At 42.1% G+C, this 21798-nt stretch overlaps 1 protein-coding gene across 6 annotated transcripts in view; it reads right to left on the reverse strand.

Annotated features, from left to right (window-relative positions):
• The window catches only part of STX6 (syntaxin 6), a 75021-nt gene extending 54381 nt beyond the window's left edge, over positions 1-20640 (reverse strand). For 2 of the 6 annotated variants that reach the window (XM_036873826.1, XM_036873831.1), the window contains exons 1-3: positions 20397-20640; positions 3965-4134; positions 2147-2241 (exon numbers count right to left, since the gene is read on the reverse strand). In XM_036873826.1, the coding sequence (XP_036729721.1) occupies positions 2147-2241; positions 3965-4134; positions 20397-20431 (300 nt within the window). In that variant the 5' untranslated portion in view covers positions 20432-20640. The remainder of the gene's footprint in view (positions 1-2146; positions 2242-3964; positions 4135-20396) is intronic. The other 4 variants (XM_036873841.1, XM_036873867.1, XM_036873850.1 and 1 more) reach the window with 4 other exon arrangements.
• Between the last annotated feature and the right edge of the window lie 1158 nt (positions 20641-21798).

Here is a 21798-nt window from a genome sequence, read left to right on the forward strand (position 1 = left end):
AAACATATACAAGACTTTTTAGACAAAAATGACTTATTAAAAAACAAAAACAGTGGACATTGAGAAGATAAACAAAAATGACTTATTAAAAAGCAAAAACAGTGGACGTTAATTGAGAACAAACACAAGATTTTAGTTCTTCAGGTAGAACAGCAACAAAAAATGTATAATGCCCTAAGAAGGAGAAAGCACAATTGGCATACACTGTGGATCAAAAGGTATTCCTTTAAGCAACTAAATGAAAAACCACTGATAATGGTAACAGAGGAGCTTACATAAACTTGTGATGTACAAATTCCTAATCTGAGCTTGGTCTTGTGTTTCATTTCCCAAAACTGCTAACTCTCTGATCCCACACTATCAATGTCCTCCAAGTGGAACCCAGAGAGTTCTGGATACAAATACTGTTCAGCTGAATGCAATAATACTGAATCAACACAATGCCTTTTTTTTTTTTTTTAAATCAAGTTAGCATCAATTACCACTTCTCTTCCACAAAACCTCAATTAGAATTTAGTAAACTCAGATGAGCAAAAACTCAGTTAGGTACTATTAACCCATCACCGACAAATAGTAACAGCTTCCAAAAAGGAGTAATAAATTAGAAGAATGATTAAAAACTCTAAAACATTCAGTTGGGTCACACAGTTGAGTACAGTTTAGATCTCAACTATAAAAGGACTGCAACATTATGAAGTATGGACTTGATTTAGAATACTTCTTTCAAAGAACGTACTTTAAAAAGCTTTTCAATTATTATAAAACGAACTTTGGATTATACTTCCAATTATACCAACTCACTTAACTCACTTACTATGTTGACCTCTGAATTTCAATTTGCAGAATTTACAAGTACTACCTTGCAGAAAAACAAATACAATGATTAAAGTCAAGAACATACGCTTCACTGCAAGGCACCATTTAAATACTAACATCTACAGAAGTCATTTTCAGAAAAATCTATCACAAAAAGTTAAAAAAGCACACACTACATTCATAAAATAAGTAATTGGGAAATTATTTACCTTACCAAAAAAATACATCACCTAACAACAGGGCTTCCTTATCAGAATAGCCTCTGAACTGGCTAGAGACTAGGAGTGTCTAATCCAAATGTTCATTGTATAGATGGGGCACCTAGGTCTAAAAAGGTTACTGCCCCCATTACAATGTGGGTTTATTTCTAAACAATTTAGGTACATGGATACAGAAAGGCAACTAATGAGTATAGGAACAAGAATATTTAAAGTGCAGTGATAACCTACCATCTGAAATAATTTCAAAAGGAAATCACATGACATGGAGTCTTTGGCAAGCACACACCAAGGTTCCCGCCTAAGATGACTCTTAAAAAGCCATATGTTAGCACTGGTATGATCCCAAGTCTTTTTATTCAAGGAAGCTGCTTTCTAGTACATATGTTAAAGACAGGTGGTTCTCCTACATCTAGTTATGCTAATCAACTGGCTTAGCCATATAGTTTCAAAATACAAACATATCTTAACGATACAAGATTTCACTTAAATGCTATTTTCTCTTAGGCTTTTTTAACAATAGGTTATTATCTAAGTAATTTGAGACTAAAGATTTGTTCCCTTGGATTGATTTTTTACACGCTGATAGATGCTTGCTTGCTCTGGATAACTCCCGAAAGGCTGTCAAGCAGTTGTATATGGAAATGTCAGTAAATGGGTTGCAAGAGTTCCAGAAGCAATTCAGATGGTGGAAGAGGCCGCCATCCAAACCCAGTAAGAGTACCCTTCACAATGCAAAGTGATTACCAATCAATCAGGAAAGCAAATGGTTTCTACAATAGCAGTTCTTCTTTTTGTCTAGAAATACAGTATACTAAGAAATAAAGAGGAAAAAAGATAACTGGTTTGGAGGAATGAGAGGTATGGACAGGAAGATTACAGTAACCTTCCCAAAGCCAGCAGTCTATGCTCTCATTTTTGCTCTGAGAAAAAAGTCTGACCGATACTAAAAACAGATTTCTTTTCAATCAGAGAAATATGTAGAAAACTGGCATTTAATTCATATTAAAAAGGGGTTTCAGAGTTGACCTATTAGTTTAAATTAAAGGAAAGAGTTCGGAGAAATCTGACTATTTCTTGCACAAATAACACAGTAAGATCACATCCCTTACCCTGACGACTTGCCGAGTACTTGTGATGAAAGCTTTTCTTATACTCAATTCGGTTGCATCGAGGTTGAATTTCCTAGGATTTGCTTCGACTATGCGTGGGTCAAAAAGTCAAGGTAAAGCAATTTCATCATCGAAAACCTAACAACCAACATCATGTGAAACCACAGAATCTCTCACAGCAATAAAATCTGGCCCAGCGTTTCTGAACACATAGTCAACTTGACACCAATCATTCTCAAACTTTCTCTGCCCACAGCTAGATGAGGATCCTTGTGCCCCGAGGCAGAGATGACCTGCCTAGGTTCACTGCAAACCCACGGGTGTCTGACCACAGCTGAGCTGGGCTCTTCCAGATGCCTGCCAGCACTTTTTTGACTCCAGATCACCTTTCCCAGGACAGCTTTTGTCCTGGGAAACAGCAAGCTGTTTTCATTTGCCATTCCAACTCATTCCACTTCTGTCAAGAAGCAAACTCTGCTTCTTAACCTAGAGATCGAGGCTCTTCTGTGAAGCTTTCCTGCTCTCCTCACCCCCAGCTTGGTTCTGCTGTCCCGTGTCACTCACATGGCTCTCTGCACTTATCTTATCATCTGCAAGTATACACTTGTGCCAATATTTGACTAATGTCTGTTTCTCCCACCCCCAAGTCCCTCTATACTCCCACGGTAAATTCTACACGGGTTGGTACAGTTTTGCTTATCAATCCAATCTCAGTAACTAACGAAATGTCCAGCACATAGCACACTCAATAACTATTGCTGAATGACGGATATCTATTAAAACTTTTGTTCTCTTTATCTCACAATTTCTCTATCTCCCCTAATCTTTTTCTCTTCCCTCCTACCTTGAGGGAAGACATATCTCCCTGCAACTGTGCTTTTGATCCCACTCCCTCACACATTTTGTTCCACTAGTTTTAGAGAACACATTTGTCTTTTAATAATTTAAAAGATGCCCTGGGGTCACTGTGATTAATAGAAATTATACACTCCACACATCAACTGCATGTGAACCTGTGTGCTGACTGCAGCGTGATCCTGACAAAAGCTAGTTTCCTTTATGTTTTACACCACACTTAGAGAAAAACAAAACAGAACTCAAAACATGCAAATGGCATATCTTCAATCTAAAGTTCTGATTAAATGGGATTTTTCCAGTTAAAAGAAAGGCCATATAATCCAGCTTTTACCATTCTCTGGTTCATCAGTCAGATCAGTGGACTTATTTAACATCGATAGCATGACTTAGCATAACAGATCTGCTTTAGTAAATGCAGTTTCATGGTACAAGATGCCTCTCTAATGGACACTGGCATTGAACAGGAAAAAGTCTAGAGAAGGATCTTCTTTTGATTTCCAATTACCAATGTATAACACTAGTCTGTATACACCTCTCTGAAATAATGATGGTTAACACTTTCATAGAAGTTCACTGTGTGTCAGACACCATTCTAAGCTCTTTACCTCATAAACTTTCAACAACCCTATGAGCTAGGTACAACTGCTATCCTAACGTTCTACTGAAGAGCAATGTGCCCAAAGTTACAGTTAGTAACTGGCGGAGCCAGGACTTGAACACCCAGTCTGACTCCAGGGTCCAAGCTCCAAATCACTGCACTATGCCACCTTCATGTTGCAGGATTTGACTACTCCACCTTAGATTACTGGTCAACGATTTTAAGTGTGTCATGGTACGAATAAGGGCAACATCAATCAACGATAAAAGGCAATATCTAATCTATGTACTTGAGACATCTGGATGAAACTTGTCCATTTGTCTGCTTGCCTCACGTGGCACAGACACTGCAGAAAAGGATATTGATGGTTTCGTCAAGGTCCTCTAGATCCCACTCTATGCTCCGGAGGTTGTTTCTCAGCTCGTTGGTGGTCCAGTCGATTTCTTCCCTCGTGGCTGTGGATGGGTCCTGGAGGAGCTCTGTCCATCTCTGAAACAATCCCTGTGCAGTGTTGACTGCTTTCTGTACCTCTCTGTATTCAGGTGAAGGGAAAGGAGAGATATGAGACAGTATGTTCCACGAACAACTTACAAGACTTAGGTGAACCTTTACGATCAGACACCATCCTCAGCAACCACCATTCCCCAAAGTGTTTTTAAGTCGTTACAGAAGGCTCTTCATGGACAAATATCAAAGTTCAAAACTTTAAAATAACAGTCTGAGTATTATGTTCTCAGCTGATTTCAAAATAAAACAGCCACTACTTAAGCAGCTATAATTACCAAGTTTGTTTGTGAAGGACGAAATTTAATTTTTCTAACGGACTGTACTTAAAAGTAGTCTAAGAAGCTATAATATAAATTAACTAAAGGGCCGTTAACATTCACACATGTTGCCAGTTGGAGTGAAGTAATTTATATTCAGAAGAAAAGGTTCTAAAACAACTTTCCTTTTCTTGGGGAGGTTCGTGTGGAAGGGGGGTAAAAAAGGGTAGAAGGAAGGGTTACTCTTACACAGCTAGTCTATTAGAAGGCAAGTATTTTAATCTGAGACATTTTAAAATCCAACATCTCATTAGAAGATTCCTAAACATTGTTAGCTTTAAATGTATCTACTTTCCTGGATTAAGCAACTCTGTACAGCAGATTAGTGTGCTTCATGTTTAGGGAGTGAGACTAGGCCATTAAGAGCTATGGCCTATTTTGCTTTTAGATTAGATACAGTCACAGGGTCTTTAAAACTCCTCCCCTGCCCCTGCCATTGGGCCAATAGCCACCATTTAAATATTATAATCTAACACTACCACACATAAAAGCCAAAAAGGACTCATTTTATAATCATGGTCTCCTTGTGTATAAAGATTACAATCTTCATGCTCCTAAACTAAGAGATCTGTTTTGATCCTTCTATGATTTCTTAACCAATTCTTCTGGGTGTTCAATCAGTGTGTTCGTTATCTATGGCTTTAAAACAGAAATTGCATGCATCCTATTCTCTCTGACATTTCAAGTATCACAGGAGACAGCAGTAACAAAATGAAGAAAGGTGCCTTACAGTATCTTGGACTGTGAATACTGATGAGAGCTAAAAAGCTGAATGTTAAACAGAGAATACAGCCGTTGGGCCCGGCTGAATAAATCACTGAGCTACGCGGCCAATAATGAATCTACCAAGGTTATGTTCATAACCAGTTCATGGGTTAGGCAAGTCCCCTCATTTTTCCTCTCACATCAGTCGTATGCTTTTAGTGCTAAAGAGAAACTCTATTTGAGACAAAAAGAGGAAGGACTAAGTAACTGAGATGTCAATCTGCTATTTTTACTCTTTATTGAGGTTTCTGGCTGATTTGGTAAAGAAAGAGGTATACATTTTGCCATAATATGAAGTACTTGGTTTATCTGTAAGTGTTGAATTTCCTCTATGACAACAGAAGACAGAGTTCTTTTAGTATCTAAAATGATATCTCATTCTAAAGAATATGAAAATTATCAGTTCTGTAAAGGAAATTTGAATTCCTTTTTGAGAACTAGAAGCCCCAGGCTAGGGCATACCACATTCTCCAAACGAGCAGACAACTAGGATGCCGGAATTAAACTCTTAAGCAGTGATCCATAAACTTTTTTGGTCTCAGGGCTCTTTTGCACTTTTCAAAATTATTGAAGACTCCAAAGAACTCAGATTGATGTGGACTCTTTAGCTATTGCCACTTACTGTACTAGAAATTCAAACTGATATTTAAAAATATTTACCAATTAATCAAACATAATGATGAAATTACGATATGTTAATGTTTTTGCCAAAAATTTGAAAAACAACAATATTTAGTAAGAAGAGTGGCACTGATTCACGTTTTTGCAAATCTCTTTAATATCTGGTTTAACAGGAGACAGGTGGATTCTCACATCTGCTTCTACATTCAGTCTGTTGACATGCGTTTTGGTTGAAGTATATGGTGGAAATCCAGCCTCATACAGACAGGTAGTTGGAAAAGGGAGGAGTATTTTAACAGTCTTTTCAGATAATTGTGGATATTCTTTCTTGACACAATACGAAAACTCGACAAGTGGCAGTTTCTTAAAGGTTAGCTGCAACTTGGAAGCTGAAACTGTACCAAAGACGTTGTGTATTCTCATACATTACAACCCACTGCTCCATCCTGTATTGTGAATGGATGTTTTACCCACATATGATTTTACAGCATCACGTACTGGTCATTTGTAAAGTATTAGTTTACTGAGCATCAAAGATCTTCCAAACGCTGACTCATTTCATTATACAATATCCAAAATCATATAATAATATCACCACCAATTCCATCAGAAAAACTTAACTACTGGGAATCTGTACGATGAAAGCAGTTGATACGAGCTTTCCAAAATTCTATTTTTTAAAAAAAGGCTCTAATTTCATCATCCACAAAAATACTGTCAGTTGTTTTCCGGGAAGTGACAGGTTCACCTCATTCATTTTTGAGAAAATGTCAAGTTTTTTTAAGATAATTTTGAGACTTGTGAACATATGCAAGTCTCAATAACCAGTTTGCGAGTCATTCTTTGAAGAAAAAAATGAGATTCTGTGGAGGAAAAAACGAGCTATTTCAGCTCACAGCTGGATCACAGAAGTGCTTTCCCTGGAGTCACCATCTTAGCTCACAATACAGCAAAAGAGTTTCATGCACTCTCTCATTTTGTGACACAGAGTATTAAAATGTGTACTAAGGCTGGGAGAAAACATTTGTGCATTACATGTCTGATTAATGACTTGTATCTACAATATATTTTTAAAAAAAAAACTCAAGAAAACTCAATTTAAAAATGGACAAAAGATCTGAACAGTCACTTCACCAGAGATGACATACAAATGACAACTAAGCACATGAAAAGATGCCTAATGTCATTAGTCATCAGAAAAACGCAAAGTAAATCCACAATGAGATACCACTACAAACTTAGAATGTCTTCACACAACGACAATGCCAAGTGCTGACCAGGTGGTGGAGTAACTGGAACTCTCATTCATTACCGGTGGAAATGCAAAACTGTACAGCTACTTTGGAAAACAGTGTGGCTGTTTCTTAAAATTAAACATACAGGGACTTCCCTGGTGGCGCAGTGGTTAAGAATCCTCCTGCCAGTGCAGGGGACACAGGTTCGAGCCCTGGCCCGGGAAGACCCCACATGCCACGGAGCAACTAAGCCTGTGCGCCACAACTACTGAGCCTGCGCTCTAGAGCCCGTGAGCCACAACTACGGAAGCCCGCGCACCTAGAGGCTGTGCTCCGCAACAAGAGAAGCCACCGCAGTGAGAAGCCTGTGCACCGCAACGAAGAGTAGACCCCGCCCGCAGCAACTAGAGAAAACCTGCGCGCAGCAACGAAGACCCAACGCAGCCAAAAATAAAATAAATAAATTTATAAAAAACAAAAAAAAAAACATACAAAACATACACTTACCATTATGACCCAACAAGCCCACTTCAAGGTGATACAAAAACACACAGGTTCATACAACAACCTGCAAATTCTTATAGTAGCTTTAGTCGTAACAGCCAAAAATTGAAAACAACCCGAATGTCCTTCAACTAAGGAATGGACAAACTGTGGTACATCTGAACAATGGAATACTACTCAGCAATAAAAAGAAACAAACCAAAAATACATGCAACAATATGGACAAATCTCAAATGCATTATGCAAAATGTGAGAAGTTAGACTCAGAAGGCCACACATTGTATGATTCCATTTCTGTAACATTCTGGAGAAGGCACAACTATAGGGACAGAAAACAGATCAGTAGTTGCCAGGTGCTGGGCATGGGGGAAGGGGGACACAGAAACTTTTAGGGGTGATGGATCTGTCCTGCAACTTATTTGTGGAGGTGGTCGTTACTGACTATATGCATTTGTCAAATTTCACAGAAGTATACACTAAAAAGGGTCAATTTTACTGTACGTAAATTGTAACTTTTAGAAAAATGAGGAAAGGTGTTCTTGGGACTCAAGATTTGATCGAATTAAATTTTTTTTTTTTTTTTTTTTTTACTGTTTCATGAAGAACATTCTTGAAGGAATATGATTCTCATTTTTCTTTTTCACTGTGAGGGAGGAATACAATGACTACCAGTACAGTTTGGTGCCACTGCCTTGATTTAGGCTAAGGCACCAGCAGTTTGCACCATCAGTGTTATTGTCAACATGATGAAAAAAAGCAAATAACATCTGAGTAGCATCATGAAAAGCAGTTTAAGCTGAGGGGCTCTTCTATGAAAGGATCTTGAGACCCCCTTGGGATCCAAGGGCCACACTTTCAGATTTGAGGGGGAGGAAGGGCAGGTGGGTAGATTCAATTCTAGCAGCACAGAGTGAAATCGAGTCCTTAAGCATGCAAGAACTTGTGCATGTCCTAAAGAAGAAATGAAAGAAATGGCAGGAATTAGAAAAATGCTGCAAAGCAATCCCAGGATGACATTCAAAACCCAACAGGCCTGGCCAGTGACTTGGCTTATTCCACTCTCAATCTCTTATTTTTAAAAGAGGTTTCATTTTTAGTTTTCCTGTAGTAGCAGAGACATAAGAAAGTCAAAGTAGTCTTAGTTTACATTTCTAAGACACGTGTTAAGGGATCACAAAGGTGGAACTGTTAGCAATGGTTCAGATCTTGAAAAGCCAGAACATGCAGTGTGTCAAGGAATCCTATCTTAAAAGCAACTAACGGGGTCCCTCAAAGATTAAAAACATCTCCCAATTTTTCTTCTTCCAGTATCAATTCAGCGTAGTATTACTCTGAAAAAAGAAGGCATGAATGGAGAGAAAACGTGTGTCACAAACAAAACCTATTTTTAAGCCAAATATTAATGGTAACCAGAATATCCCAAAGAACTTAGAATTTCTGAATAGTTTCAAGAAATACAAGACACATGTAATAATGTACAAGACCCTACCTAGTGAGAAAACCTGCTCAATGCAGAACTATTTGTAAATATCTGGGGCTAAATATTTAGAATCACCTGTCATTCCAAGTAAATGGATGAACAGGACAGAGGAGTATATAACCATGACAGCTGTTATATATTTGTGAGGGTTTCAACGGAGAAGAGCTGGTCGGATTTTCTTCACCTACTTTCTCAGGAAAGGTAAGGGAGTTGGTTCTGCGTGAATTGGCTAGTGAGGCACTTCCCACACAGGCATGCCCAGCATCGTCTCCTCACCACACAGTGAGCCCCTGTGAGCACGCTGCACCCCGTGGGCAGCGCTGCAGCTGCCGACTCCTTAGTCAACAGCGATCCACTTTCATCTGTGCTCTCCAGAAAGGTCAAAATCACAAGACATTGCCTCTGTTTCCTGTAGAGTTAGGTGCAGCTCTTTTCAGGTTTTTCTTCCAAGTGCGTAATGGGAACGATTAAAGTCTGACACCCACAAGTTTCTATGAGGGGCCATGTATACCTTGAATTTTTGGAGCTCTTCAGTTTAGCAATCTTCTTGGTAAATAATAATCTGCTCACAGACAGCTTTGGGTATCATGTCTGACACCATTTCACCAAAAACTTGCTAATTGCTTTCCTAGGAATTACAGGTTTAGCTCCTGGCCCAGAGAAATCTTCCAATCCATTGAAGGAGAGAGATGGCTATCTCCTACAACAGTCAAGCAGATGTTCTGCTCCTATATGTGTTGCAGATGCGTCCAAAGTCAGTTTTGTCTTACACGTTTCATGAGTCACAAGTCACAGCGCTGGAAATACTACAGATGAGCCTCTTTCCCTTGCTGTCCACCAAACGGCCCATCAAAACGATGGGACCCATCATATCCTCATGGATATGAACTCCTATGACCACCAGAATGAAGGTCCTTCACTGCAAGCCATGCCAGTGCCCATGGGACCACCTGTAACACAGAGCTGCTTTCCCAGTAAGCAACTGTCAGAAACGAAAACACAGTCCACATCTTTGAAGAATGTATCTTTCAGGCAAAAATAAAACTTTCATCTAAGCTTTCAAAACCAGATTCCTCCATTCCTTATAAATAAAGAGTTGACACTGGGAGGACTAACCAATCCAGTTTTGTTTTTTTTCTTTTTTGCCATGCCATGTGTGGCATGTGGGATCTTAGTTCCCCGACCAGGAATCGAACCCGCATCCCCTGCATTGGAAGCATGGAATCTTAACCACTGGACCACCGTAGAAGTCCCCCAGTTTGTTTTTGAAGCCAGCCCAGCACTAACCCCTGGTCACTGCTAGTTGAGCCCCTCCCATATAACATTCCAGTCTGTTCCACCAGGGTAAAAGGCTCACCATCCCAACCAACCCTTAGGGCTTCAGGCAATACATCCAGATGTCCATAAAATAATTTCTTATCTGGATCTCACTAAATTTGTTGGTAAGATGGGAGGAAGAAGTATTTTAGCCATTAGGGAGCTTCTGTTTCCCGGAGTCTGTCATTCAGTTGGGCCAACGAACTGCAGGATAACCGGAGCTGCAGCCTCCCTCAGCCGTTTGATTTCTCCTTCCTTCTTTGACCATGCTGACAGGCTCTGAACCGGCATCCGTTCCAGTTACTGTGGTTGTATAACAGTTACCCCAAAACTTAATGGCATCAAACGACCATTTCTTATGGGGAGTCTGTGGGACAGGAATTCGTGCCGAACGCAGAAGAGGTGGCTTGTCCCTGCTCCACCGTGTCTGGGGCCTCAGCTGAAAGACTGCCGGGCTGGGGCTGCACAAGCAGGTGCTCCTTGGTAGTACCTCTGTGTCTGCGTAGTCTCTCCACATGAGCGCTCCAGCGGTGTGGCTTCAGCAGAGCTGGACTTGTGTCCCAAGTCAGAAAGATGCAGGTGGAAGCTGAAATGGTTGGTTGTCCTTTGTGACAAAGGCTTCAGGAGTCAAGCAGTGTCATTTCTACCTCATTCTGTCAGTCGAGGCAGTTACAAAGGTCTGCCTGGGTTCAAAGAAAAGGAATGAGGACCCCAGCTTGATAGAAGAATGCCAGCTTCACAAGTTAAGAAAAGCAAATGGGACGGGATATATATTGGGGCGGCCACCTTTGGAAAAACACAATAAGCCACAACACCTGTATCTGGGGCAGCACCCATCCTGCATGTCTCTTTACAGTGGGGTCCCTGTTTCATCAACACCCTGAGAGGCTAGTGAAGGCAGATGGTTTCCACTCTACTAATGAAACCTGAAAAACCTAGGCTGGGCAAGCCTCTGCAACTCTATCACCCTTCTACCCCATATCCCACCAACCTGTTCTACCACCAACCCCTTGGGCTAGGTGAGAAGCTCTTTTTACTGCTTGACTTCCACACTCACGTCGTTTGTGTTTAAGGGGAAAAATACACATACCCTGCACTTGACCTTACTGCCATTTCCAAATTCAACTTCACTGTGATAATATCTTTCGCAATAATTCTCCTGGAGGGAAAAAAAAGAGTCTTTACTTAGTTTCCTATAGTTATATACAATTTTGACCTCAACCTGCTGCTGCTTCCACAATGCCCCGGGGATAGCACTACTGCCACCAATGACACTGCAGGTCAAAGTCATGGGTGACTTGAACTCGTCCTCATTTCCAGCGTACTTGACACTACAGCCTATTTTCTTGAAACTCTCACTTCCTTGTTTTTGTGACATTGTGCTCTTCTAGTGTCTACTAATTTTCTCTTTCCTCTTCCTCCACCTGGTCCCAGTATTTCTCAGCACTATTTTTATAGCTTCTAGGTGCTCATCAACACTAGCAGGTTCAAAAGATTCCTTGAAGCTGATGACTCCCCACTGCATTTCCAACCCTCACCTCTCACCCAGGACTAATTCCTATATTTTTAGCTGCCTACAGGATCATTCCATTTGCCTAAAACCAAACCAATCATATCCTCCCTACAAAACAGTAAATATTCATACAACAAAATGAAACAGAAAAAAAAAAAAGCTTCCTTCTCTAACTTCCTCATTTTAGTCAACAGTGACACTATTTTCCAAGATTTGAAACTTGTCTAGACAAACATCATCGTTGACTCTTCCTCTTACTTCTCACCTTGCACAACCTCTACTTAAGCTGCATCACTGGATTTTAGATCTAGAAGGAACTTTCACGATAACTAGTCTGCACTCATTAAACAAGTAAGAGAACGGGGGCTCAGACTTCTTGTCTTCTGGCCTCTAGTTCTGCTGACCCAGAGCATGAGGGGCCTTCCAGTACCAAGACCTATTCAATCCCATCTTTGCAAAGGCTCCAGACAAATTTGTGGAATCAGAAGACCCGGGTTTGAGCCCTCAGAAGTTGTTTGACCATAGGCAAGTGCATAGTAACTGCTAGTTAAAACCACCTCCTGATTAAGAATTTACAATAGGAAACATTAACTTTAAACTCCTCAGCTGGGTATTCCACGCCTCCTCCACCCCAAAACTGGCCGACTTTAATCTCCAACCTGATTTCTCACTGAAACAAAATCTGTTTCACTTGGCAGGTCTTCTTCCCATCCTCCCTTTCCTCATTCCTGGCTCTAGACTTTCACTCACTGCTTCCCCAGCTGGAAGAGTCCTTACACCTCTGCAAATGAAAAGCAGACATTTCCTTCAAGGCCCAGATTGAGCCCCTACTTGCTTCACTAAAGTGTCACTGACCAACATTCCCCCTGGGGGCCTTTCCAAGTTTTTTCAGTCTCCACAATATCTCAGCTCTATTCCAAACTCTTAGACGCAAAGCATATTGTCTTTCACCTACACTGTTTCACATACCTGCATAGTGTTCTCCAAACCAAGACTATAATTTCAGGAGCCAAATAGAGTATTAGGCATTCAATAAATGCCTAATTCAATATAACAAATGCCTGCAAAGTGGTTTTTATAGTGAAACATCTGATTGGGAAATTCCCTGGTGGTACAGTGGTCAGGACTTCGTGCTCTCACTGCTGAGGACCCGGGTTCGATTCCTGGTCAGGGAACTAAGATCCCACGAGCCACACAGCACAGCCAAAAAAAAAAGAGAAAGAAACATCTGGTTGATTTTTAAAAAGTAGAAAATGAGACCTGACTTACATTCAATTCTACTGGATAAAATTACTCTGTAAATAAGGATAATTTTTTCACAGTGAGTACCAATAAACAGTTTTTTCAACAGTGTGACTAAAATGCACAATGCTTGCCTTCAAGGAGCTCATAATCTAGTGTTTAAAAGGCTGTACACACACACACACACACACACACAAAGGCTGTACACACAGACCAGAGAAGGTGAGAGAATAATACAATGTAACATACACTATCTTGCTCAACTGCTTACTTATGCCTTTATTTCAACACAGATCCACAGCCAAGAACCTGGTAATAAAACTGTCCTTGTTCGGGCACACAACGCCTCCAAATCAACAAAATATTAAAGAACCACAACATTCATGCCTTTTACCTATAGGAGAGGCTCACGTGGTACCAAAATACTCTCATATTCCACCGCTCAATTTCTTAGTGGCTTATTCTGATTAGAAGTTGCAAACAAGAGAGGGAAAAAAACTACAGAAACCAAAACTCAAAATGGGCTCACTCATCAAACAAATACTATGTAACACCTTACTGAACATAATGATGAAAACAACATGATTCAAATATGGTATGTTTCACCTAGGAAATTAGTCAAGATTTCTTAAAAGGAGACTCTCAGTACAGGCAAGGGGTCAAGGGAAATGGGCCCATCAAACTTTTGGGGGTGGGGTAGTGAGTCAAGTGGAGTTAGGGGTGTATCCTAGAGGGCAATTTGGCAACATGCATCAGAAGCTTTGAAAATGTGCACCCCCTCTGAATTAGCAAATCTTCTACAGGACTACAGGCTATGGAAATAATCAGGAGCAGCAATGAAGACCTGTGACAAGCAGGCTGGCAACTATATTAACTGTAACAGTTAAAAATTTAGGTACATCATAAACCTTGTCCTAGGGCTTCCCTGGTGGCGCAGTGGTTGAGAATCTGCCTGCCAATGCAGGGGACACGGGTTCGAGCCCTGGTCTCGGAAGATCCCACATGCCACGGAGCAACTGGGCCCGTGGGCCACAACTACTGAGCCTGCGCGTCTGGAGCCTGTGCTCCGCAACAAGAGAGGCCGCGACGGTGAGAGGCCCGTGCACCGCGATGAAGAGTGGCCCCCGCTCGCCACAACTAGAGAAAGTCCTCGCACAGAAACGAAGACCCAACACAGCCATAAATAAATTAAAAAAATAAAAAATAAACCTTGTCCTGGGTAATAAGTTATATCACATTTATATAACAAAATACAGTACAGTCATTAAAAAGCCTCCCCACCAAAAGCATTTTAAGGATATAAAAAAATACAGATGAAAAGATTATAAGACAGATCCCAATTTCTTAATGATTAATAACAACAATAATACCCATTTATATAAATCCTGGCCTTTCCAATTACAGGCTTATGAACTTGGAAGTTTTGTTTTTTTTAACTAAGTCTCATTTTCTTCATTTGTAAGATGATAATAATAATAGTACTAGTACCTACTTCATAAGGATTAAAAAGACAATCTCTGTCATGTTCTCAGGACAGTGATTAATATATTTATTATATATCAAAAAAAAAGAGATCAAAAACTGATGGATAGTATTACATAAAACTGTTAATAGAAACAGATTTAAAAAACACCAAAATTTTAACTAATTATTTCTGGATGGTGGTATTTCAATGAATTTTTAATCCTTTTTTATATTTTTATTTCCTAAGTTTTCTAAAATGAGCATGTATCACTTTAAGCTTTTTTTTTTTTTTTTTTTTTTAATATTCCATTGGCTGGATAGACCACACGTTTCTATTTTTTTTTTTAAATTTTATTTATTTATTTATGGCTGTGTTGGGTCTTCGTTTCTGTGTGAGGGCTTTCTCTAGTTGCGGCGAGCGGGGGCCGCTCTTCATTGCGGTGCGCGGGCCTCTCACTGTCGCGGCCTCTCTTGTTACGGGGCACAGGCTCCAGACGCGCAGGCTCAGTAGTTGTGGCTCACGGGCCCACTTGCTCCGCGGCATGTGGGATCTTCCCGGACCAGGGCTCGAACCCGTGTCCCCTGCATTGGCAGGCAGATTCTCAACCACTGCGCCACCAGGGAAGTCCGAGCATGTATCACTTTAAATGTTACTCCAAAAAAAAAAAAAAAAAGCGCGCGCGCGCGCGCACACACACACACACACACACACACACAAAACCAGTAAGACATGGTCTTTCCTCTCAGAAAGGGCAGCCTGTTTGGATGGAGACATATAGACAGTTAAAAGAGAATGTTTACTAAGCACTTGATATATGCTCCAAACTATGCTGAGGCAACTTACACGCATTAACTCATTTAATCCTCATAACCGATAAAGCAGGCATTGTTAGGCCAATTTTGTACATAAAGAAACAGGTTCAGAGAGGATAACTAATGTGCCAAAAGTTACACCGAGTAATTTGACAGAAGTGAGATCCCAACCTTGGGTCAGCTTGATTAACAAAGCTCAGTTCTTTCACCAAACCTCACTGCCTCCGGAAGTCACATAAAAAGAAAAATTACACCCAGAACATGCATTTCCTTTCCCTTTACACCCAGCTTTGTTCTTCTTACAGAATTTATCACCACCTGACATACCATATATTCGTTCATTTGTTTACTGTCTGTCTCGAATATAAGCTTCATAAGGACAGGAATGTCATTTGTTCACTGCTGTACCCTTAGCCCCTGGCACACAGAAAACAGACACTCGGTATTTCAGGATGAAGGATTTCGAATAGAGCTGTGACCTGATAGTGTCTCCGAGGTCACGTCTGGCAGCGGTGCAAATGAAGCTTGCTGAAGAAGCTGCTTACAAAGAGTTCAGGTGGGAGAGGACAAGGACATGAACTAGGGTGGAGGAACCAAAACCAGAGAGGAAGAGAAGATTCCAGAGATATCCAGGGGATGCACTGATAGGCCCCGGTGACCAAGTGGACATGGGACTGAAGGACTGTGCGGAGTCAGGAGTAAAGAGGGCTAAGAAGAGGAAGGCATTTTTAAGGAGAGGGAAGGAAAAGAAAAAAAGGGGAAGGTATCTACCCCATAGCATGGGGGATGTCGAACAATTCGCAGAAAACACAGAAAAACAAACGGGAGAGTTGGGTCAGAGTGACTGGGGTGCAGGATGTGCACAGATACACAGGGACCACTTGACACAATGGGAATAATCAAACTCACCCAGTGAGAACACACAGGAGAGGGTCAACTAGACAAACTACAACTTAGGGGCAGGCCTGAGTTGATTCAGTAGAGCTAGGGGTTCTGGTAGTGAAAATACCACTGTGAATGTCTGTGCCAGGTAGGGCCACATCTGCCCAATTGTGGTGGTTTTCTCCCGTGTTCTGGGATTCTGCTCTGAACAAGAAGAGATCGAGAGGGTCAAAACCTCACAAAACGATCTTTGAACACTCAGGCACTAATCATTGCATATTTAAATTAAAACAGCTTTCGAACTGGTCTTTTTATTTTTATTTTTTATTTATTTAATTTATTTTTGGCTGCGTTGGGTCTTCATTGCAGTGGCTTCTCTTGCTGCGGAGCCCAGGCTCTAAGCCCACGGGCTTCAGTGGTTGTGGCTCGCACGCTCTAGAACGCAGGCTCAGCAGTTGTGGCGAATGGGCTTAGCTGCTCTGAGGCATGTGGGATCTTCCCGGACCAGGGCTTGAACCTGTGTCCCCTACATTGGCAGGCTGATTCTTAACCACTGCGCCACCAGGGAAGCCCTGGTCTCCTTTTTAATCTTTCTACACACTGATGCAACCAACACTACTACCAAATCAATATTCCCGAAACCCTAATCTCATGTCATTTCCCTGCTTAAAAAATCTCCAATGACCTCTTAGAGAGAGACTCTTCTCGACCCTCTTCTACCTGTACCTGTGGATGTACCTGTAGAAGTGTTAACAGTATGAGTAGAACTAGGCAGCTGAATTTTGAATCCTGGGTCCACTACCTATTAGCTGTGTGACCCTGGGGAAGTAACTCAACCCCTCTGTGCTCCCTCAGCTCCTCATGTATAAAATGGGGCTAATACCCACACCACAGAACTGTTCTTATAAAGTGAAAATTCTTATAAAGTGCTTACTTAGCATGCGACGCCTGACATAGAAGCTGCATCCCTTAAATGTTAGCTATTATTATTATTACTTCTCCAGATAAACTTTCTACTGCACCTGGGATGCTCTCCTTGATGATTTCTAAACACACAATGCCTGCCTTTGCTGGGAGTGTTCCCACCCACGAACCACCACTCCTTAACCACAACCACCAAAGAGAATTTATTCAACATTTATGCTATATATTCAAGGTGCTGGGCTGGAAATACAGGAAAAACAAACAGTTCCAACCTTCAGAGCTCACAGTCAAATAATGAAAGACAGCCAGAGAAAGAGGTGCAATAATGTGTTACAGGTGCCAGGGGAAGCACTTCCTGTAGGCAGTGGAGATGCTGACACTGAATCCTGAAAGCTGAGTGGGTGCATCAGGCAGAGTGGATGCATGTGGGGTAAGAGCATCCAGTCCTGCGGTCACTGTCACTGTACTGAGTCTGGTGAAGCTGGAGCTCTGTGCTAAGGGCAGGCAGAGTGAGCGGAGGGTTGAGGAAGGCCACGTCACGGAGGTCAGGAAGTGTTGAGCTTTTATTCTGTAGGCAACAGGCAGCCACTCAGTGATGTTAAGTAGGGAACTCCTGCTTGGGTTCTAGAAAAGCTACACCTGTGCTGCCCAATATGGATGCCACATGTGACTGAACTGTGCTAGTGTGACTGTGGGACTAAATTTTAATTTTAAATTTAAAAACTGATACGCAATTCAGTTACCGAAAATTTTTAAAGTATATTTGGAACAATTTGGGTATGTGAATCTATTGAATACTTTTTCAACTGTAAGTTTAATGAACTCTAAATACAGATCAAGTGTTCCTGATGAAAATTTAGCATCCAAATTGAGATGTGCTGTAAGTAAAAAATACACACCAGATTTTGAAGACAGTACAAAAAGGGTCAAATCTTCTTTAATAATCTTTAATCACACGTTGAAACATTTTCACTATACTAGGTTAACAATGACATTAAAGTTAACTTTACCTGTTTTTTACTTTTTACTGTGTCTACTAGGAAATGTAAAATGGAATGTGTGGCTCACCCTGCATTCTGGAGAGCACTCATCCAACAGAACCAAGGCAGATGCAAGAGGAAAGAGACTGGAAGCAGGAAGACCAATAAGAGACTCTTCTTGATGAGTCCAGAAGAGACACAGGCCTGAATTATCTAAATGCTCCCCATCTTCGAAACTTAATTCAAGACCTACTACTACCTCCAAAGCTGTTCCAGTCATAACTGTTCCTAATGAGATGCCTTTCTCTGAACTACTGGGGGAGTTAATCATCTGTAGGATTCACTTCGGCACTTAATCATATCCACCTGTCATTTCTACTTAATTCCGGAGTGAGCTGTTTCTCAGATTAGACTATCAGCTCCTAGGCTAAGGGCCACAATTTAGGCGTCTTTAATTTTTCCACATTGTGCAGTGCACTTTCAAAACTTTTAATAAACAGAACTACACGAATGGCTCCCCATATATTCCGTCGCATAATCTGGAGACACTCGTATAGCTAATTTTACTTTTCCTTAGCAGAAGGTTTTGACATCTTACCGACATGAGCTAAAACCATGTAAAAGTCAACCAACACTCCAGGCCAATGTTCCAATAAAGCAGTGATATCTAATCAGTGAGCAAGCCTTGGCAAACTGTATTGGATACTAGCAGGAAAAAAAAGTCAAGATGGCAGAGCAATTTAGCATTTTCACAAATTCCATTAAAAATCAAACCCAAAATTCTGATTATCTGTGGCCTCCACTGCCAGAGATAACCTTTGCAACCTAAGCATTAAGGACATTCATTCAAGAGAAAAAACACACAGCTTTCACATTTAAAAATCAACCCCTAAAAATCAATCCTTCTAATAAGCAACACATTTTCCAGGTAGAGAGCCACATATTACTAATAATCTAAACTCAGCATTTTCCCATCTAAATTAAAGTCAGGTGAAGGAAAATCTTTTTAGGGTAATGTTAAAAATATATATATATCTTACTGTATCATTGATAATAAAGTATTTCACCTAAAGTGCCACTTAAATTTTCTGAGAGGAACCCTTAAAACACATACACACACTCAAGCAACTGGTCAGCTTTTACCCTTACAAAAATAGGAAGCTAGCAGCAACTAGTTGAAAGCAAAGGGACACTTTATGGTTATCAGCAATGATCTTTCCAGAACTTTGCAGTTCTCAGAATTTTAATGTTTGTTTGACATTTAAAACAAAAGCTGACAAGTTATAAAAACAACAGAATCGATCTTTCCTGAATTTGTTTAATGGCTATAAAGCCTACATAACAGTGCAAATAAAGTTTCTATCTCCAAACGACTGAGCAATCAAAGATGGAGTCACGACAGCTCACAGGGAAAAATAAGTTAAGGCTGTTCTGATCTGAAAGGCAGAAGAAGAAATGGGGGAAACCTGTCAAATAGCCTGGATGAAATCAGGGAGTTAAAAAGAAAGCACTCATTTCCTTTAGCACTGTGGGAAAATCCCGGTGCTAACAGAAAGCTAAGGAAAGTTTGGTTTGGCTGATTTCATTTTGTTTTCCTTCCAACATCATCACTGAGTTTGAACGGCTGTTTTCCTCCCCTCCCATTACTCAGTAAAAACTCCCCCACTGAATTGAGTTGTCTTCCGGAGCCTCGCGCCCCCGCCTCCCAGCCTGCAAACGTGCTCAGACGCCTCTGGGTAGGTTGTGGTCTCACCAGTCTGCGGGCCAGCGCTCCGAACTCAATGGACAATGGGAGCTCACCCCCGTCCTCGCCAACTACAAAGCTCAGGAGGGCCATTTCCCTTTTCCTGCCCAGATGCTGTTTTTCCCCCTTCGAAGCAGGGCCCCGTGCTCCACTACAGCTGCAGTTTGGTCTGGGACGCCTGTCTCCCTTCCCACCTGCAGAGCTGCTGAACCCCTCCACCCCTCCAAATAAGTTGTAGGGCAGCGCACAGGCCAAAGGGGACCCCCTCCCCAGGGGCTTAATTGGGGGCACGGGTTTCAAAGTCCAGGTAGGACGGGGAGGGGATGTCTCTGGACGCTTGATCATGGCCCTCAAGGCTAAGCTGTCCCCACTGTCCCCCTGCCAGCCTCTACTTGTCTCCCATCCCCCTACAGCGAGGAGAGCGGGGAGGTGCGGGCAGGCAGCACGGCCACCTCCTCCTCCAGTGGAGCCCTCGGCGACACTCACCCTTTCACCACAAAGAAGGGGTCCTCCATGGACATGGCGTCCCGGCCCCCGGCCGCCTCACGCCTGCTCCGCGCACAGCGCGCCCAGCGAACCTCCCTCTGCCCAACCCACCCGCCTGGCGCGGCCGCCGGCGCCTCGGCCTGGGTGACCCGGAGCCTCTGCGCGCGCAGGCCGGGGTGCACTGGCCCGCCGCGGGTCCAGCACTTCGTCGGCACGGCAGACCGAATCCCTGACTCTGGTGCCCAGCCCCGCGGCCGCCCCCTCCCCCGGCTCCTCCCAGCGCGTCCGGCCGCCTGGCTCCGCCCCCGGGTTGCTCAGCCTCAGCCAGTCACGAACGCCGTCCGCCGCCCCACTTCCGCACCCATGCTCACGTGACCAGACTTGGCCCCGCCCCTTGTCATTGGGGCCTGGGCACCTTGTCACAAGACCCTGGAGACGGGGCTCTAGGGGTGGTGGGGGAGGGCGGGTCTTCTCTCGCCTCGCCCCTCAGGATTCAGGGGGAGGAGCTGCTTGTTCCCTTGCGGGAAAGGCCGTCGGGTCGCCTAGATACGCGTAGTACCTGCTTTGCAGGATCCTTTCACCTTTCCTCTACTTTTGATACTTGATTTTTGATAACATGTTGATTTAGAAATCCATCTCGTTCTCGACTTACAATAAAGCGTGCTCGTATACATTATCTGACTATGATAATATTGAACAACTACTTTATATAGGTCTTACTATATCCAGCAATGCGCTGAAGGCTGTATGTGCATTATCTCAGTATTTTGGGGGGGGGGCGGTATTACTATTCCCATTTAGTAGATGGGAGAATTTCAGAGAGGTTTCAAGATTTCCTGTGCTCACACAACCTGGACAGGGCAGAGCCAGAGAATCTGTGCACCGTCTTCCAGACTGGGGTGTGTTTTCTTTTGCTGTGCGTTCTTTTCATACAGCATACGGTGCTTCCCAAGAGAGAGAACTTTTGAGGGACAAAGAAAGGGCCAGGTATAGCAACTTCTTCCAGGCTAAATGGTTCAAAAGCGATTCCAGAAAGCATTTTGGCCAGAACAGTTATCAAACTCATATGCTAGATATCCTGTGGGGTTTGTGAACTTTAATTGCTGATTATCATTTAGCACTTCCTGTATGTCAAGCACTGTGCTAAGTGTTATCTCAGTTGCTCTCACAATGAGGTAATTACTGTTGTTATCCCCATTTTACCAGTGAGAAGTCTGAGGCTCTTGGAATGTTAAGTGACTTGCTTAAAGTCACCAGTCTTTTTGGAGACGGGAGAGTCCTCAAAGCCAGACAAACCCTGTTTGAACCTGAGTTCTATTATTCAGTTCCTCATATATAAAACATGGATAATAATATTTAGCTCATGGATTGTTGTGAAGGTTAAATAAAAATGCATGGAAAC

The sequence above is a fragment of the Balaenoptera musculus genome, chromosome 1 (genome assembly GCF_009873245.2).
Source record: "Balaenoptera musculus isolate JJ_BM4_2016_0621 chromosome 1, mBalMus1.pri.v3, whole genome shotgun sequence".
Lineage (NCBI taxonomy): Eukaryota > Metazoa > Chordata > Mammalia > Artiodactyla > Balaenopteridae > Balaenoptera > Balaenoptera musculus.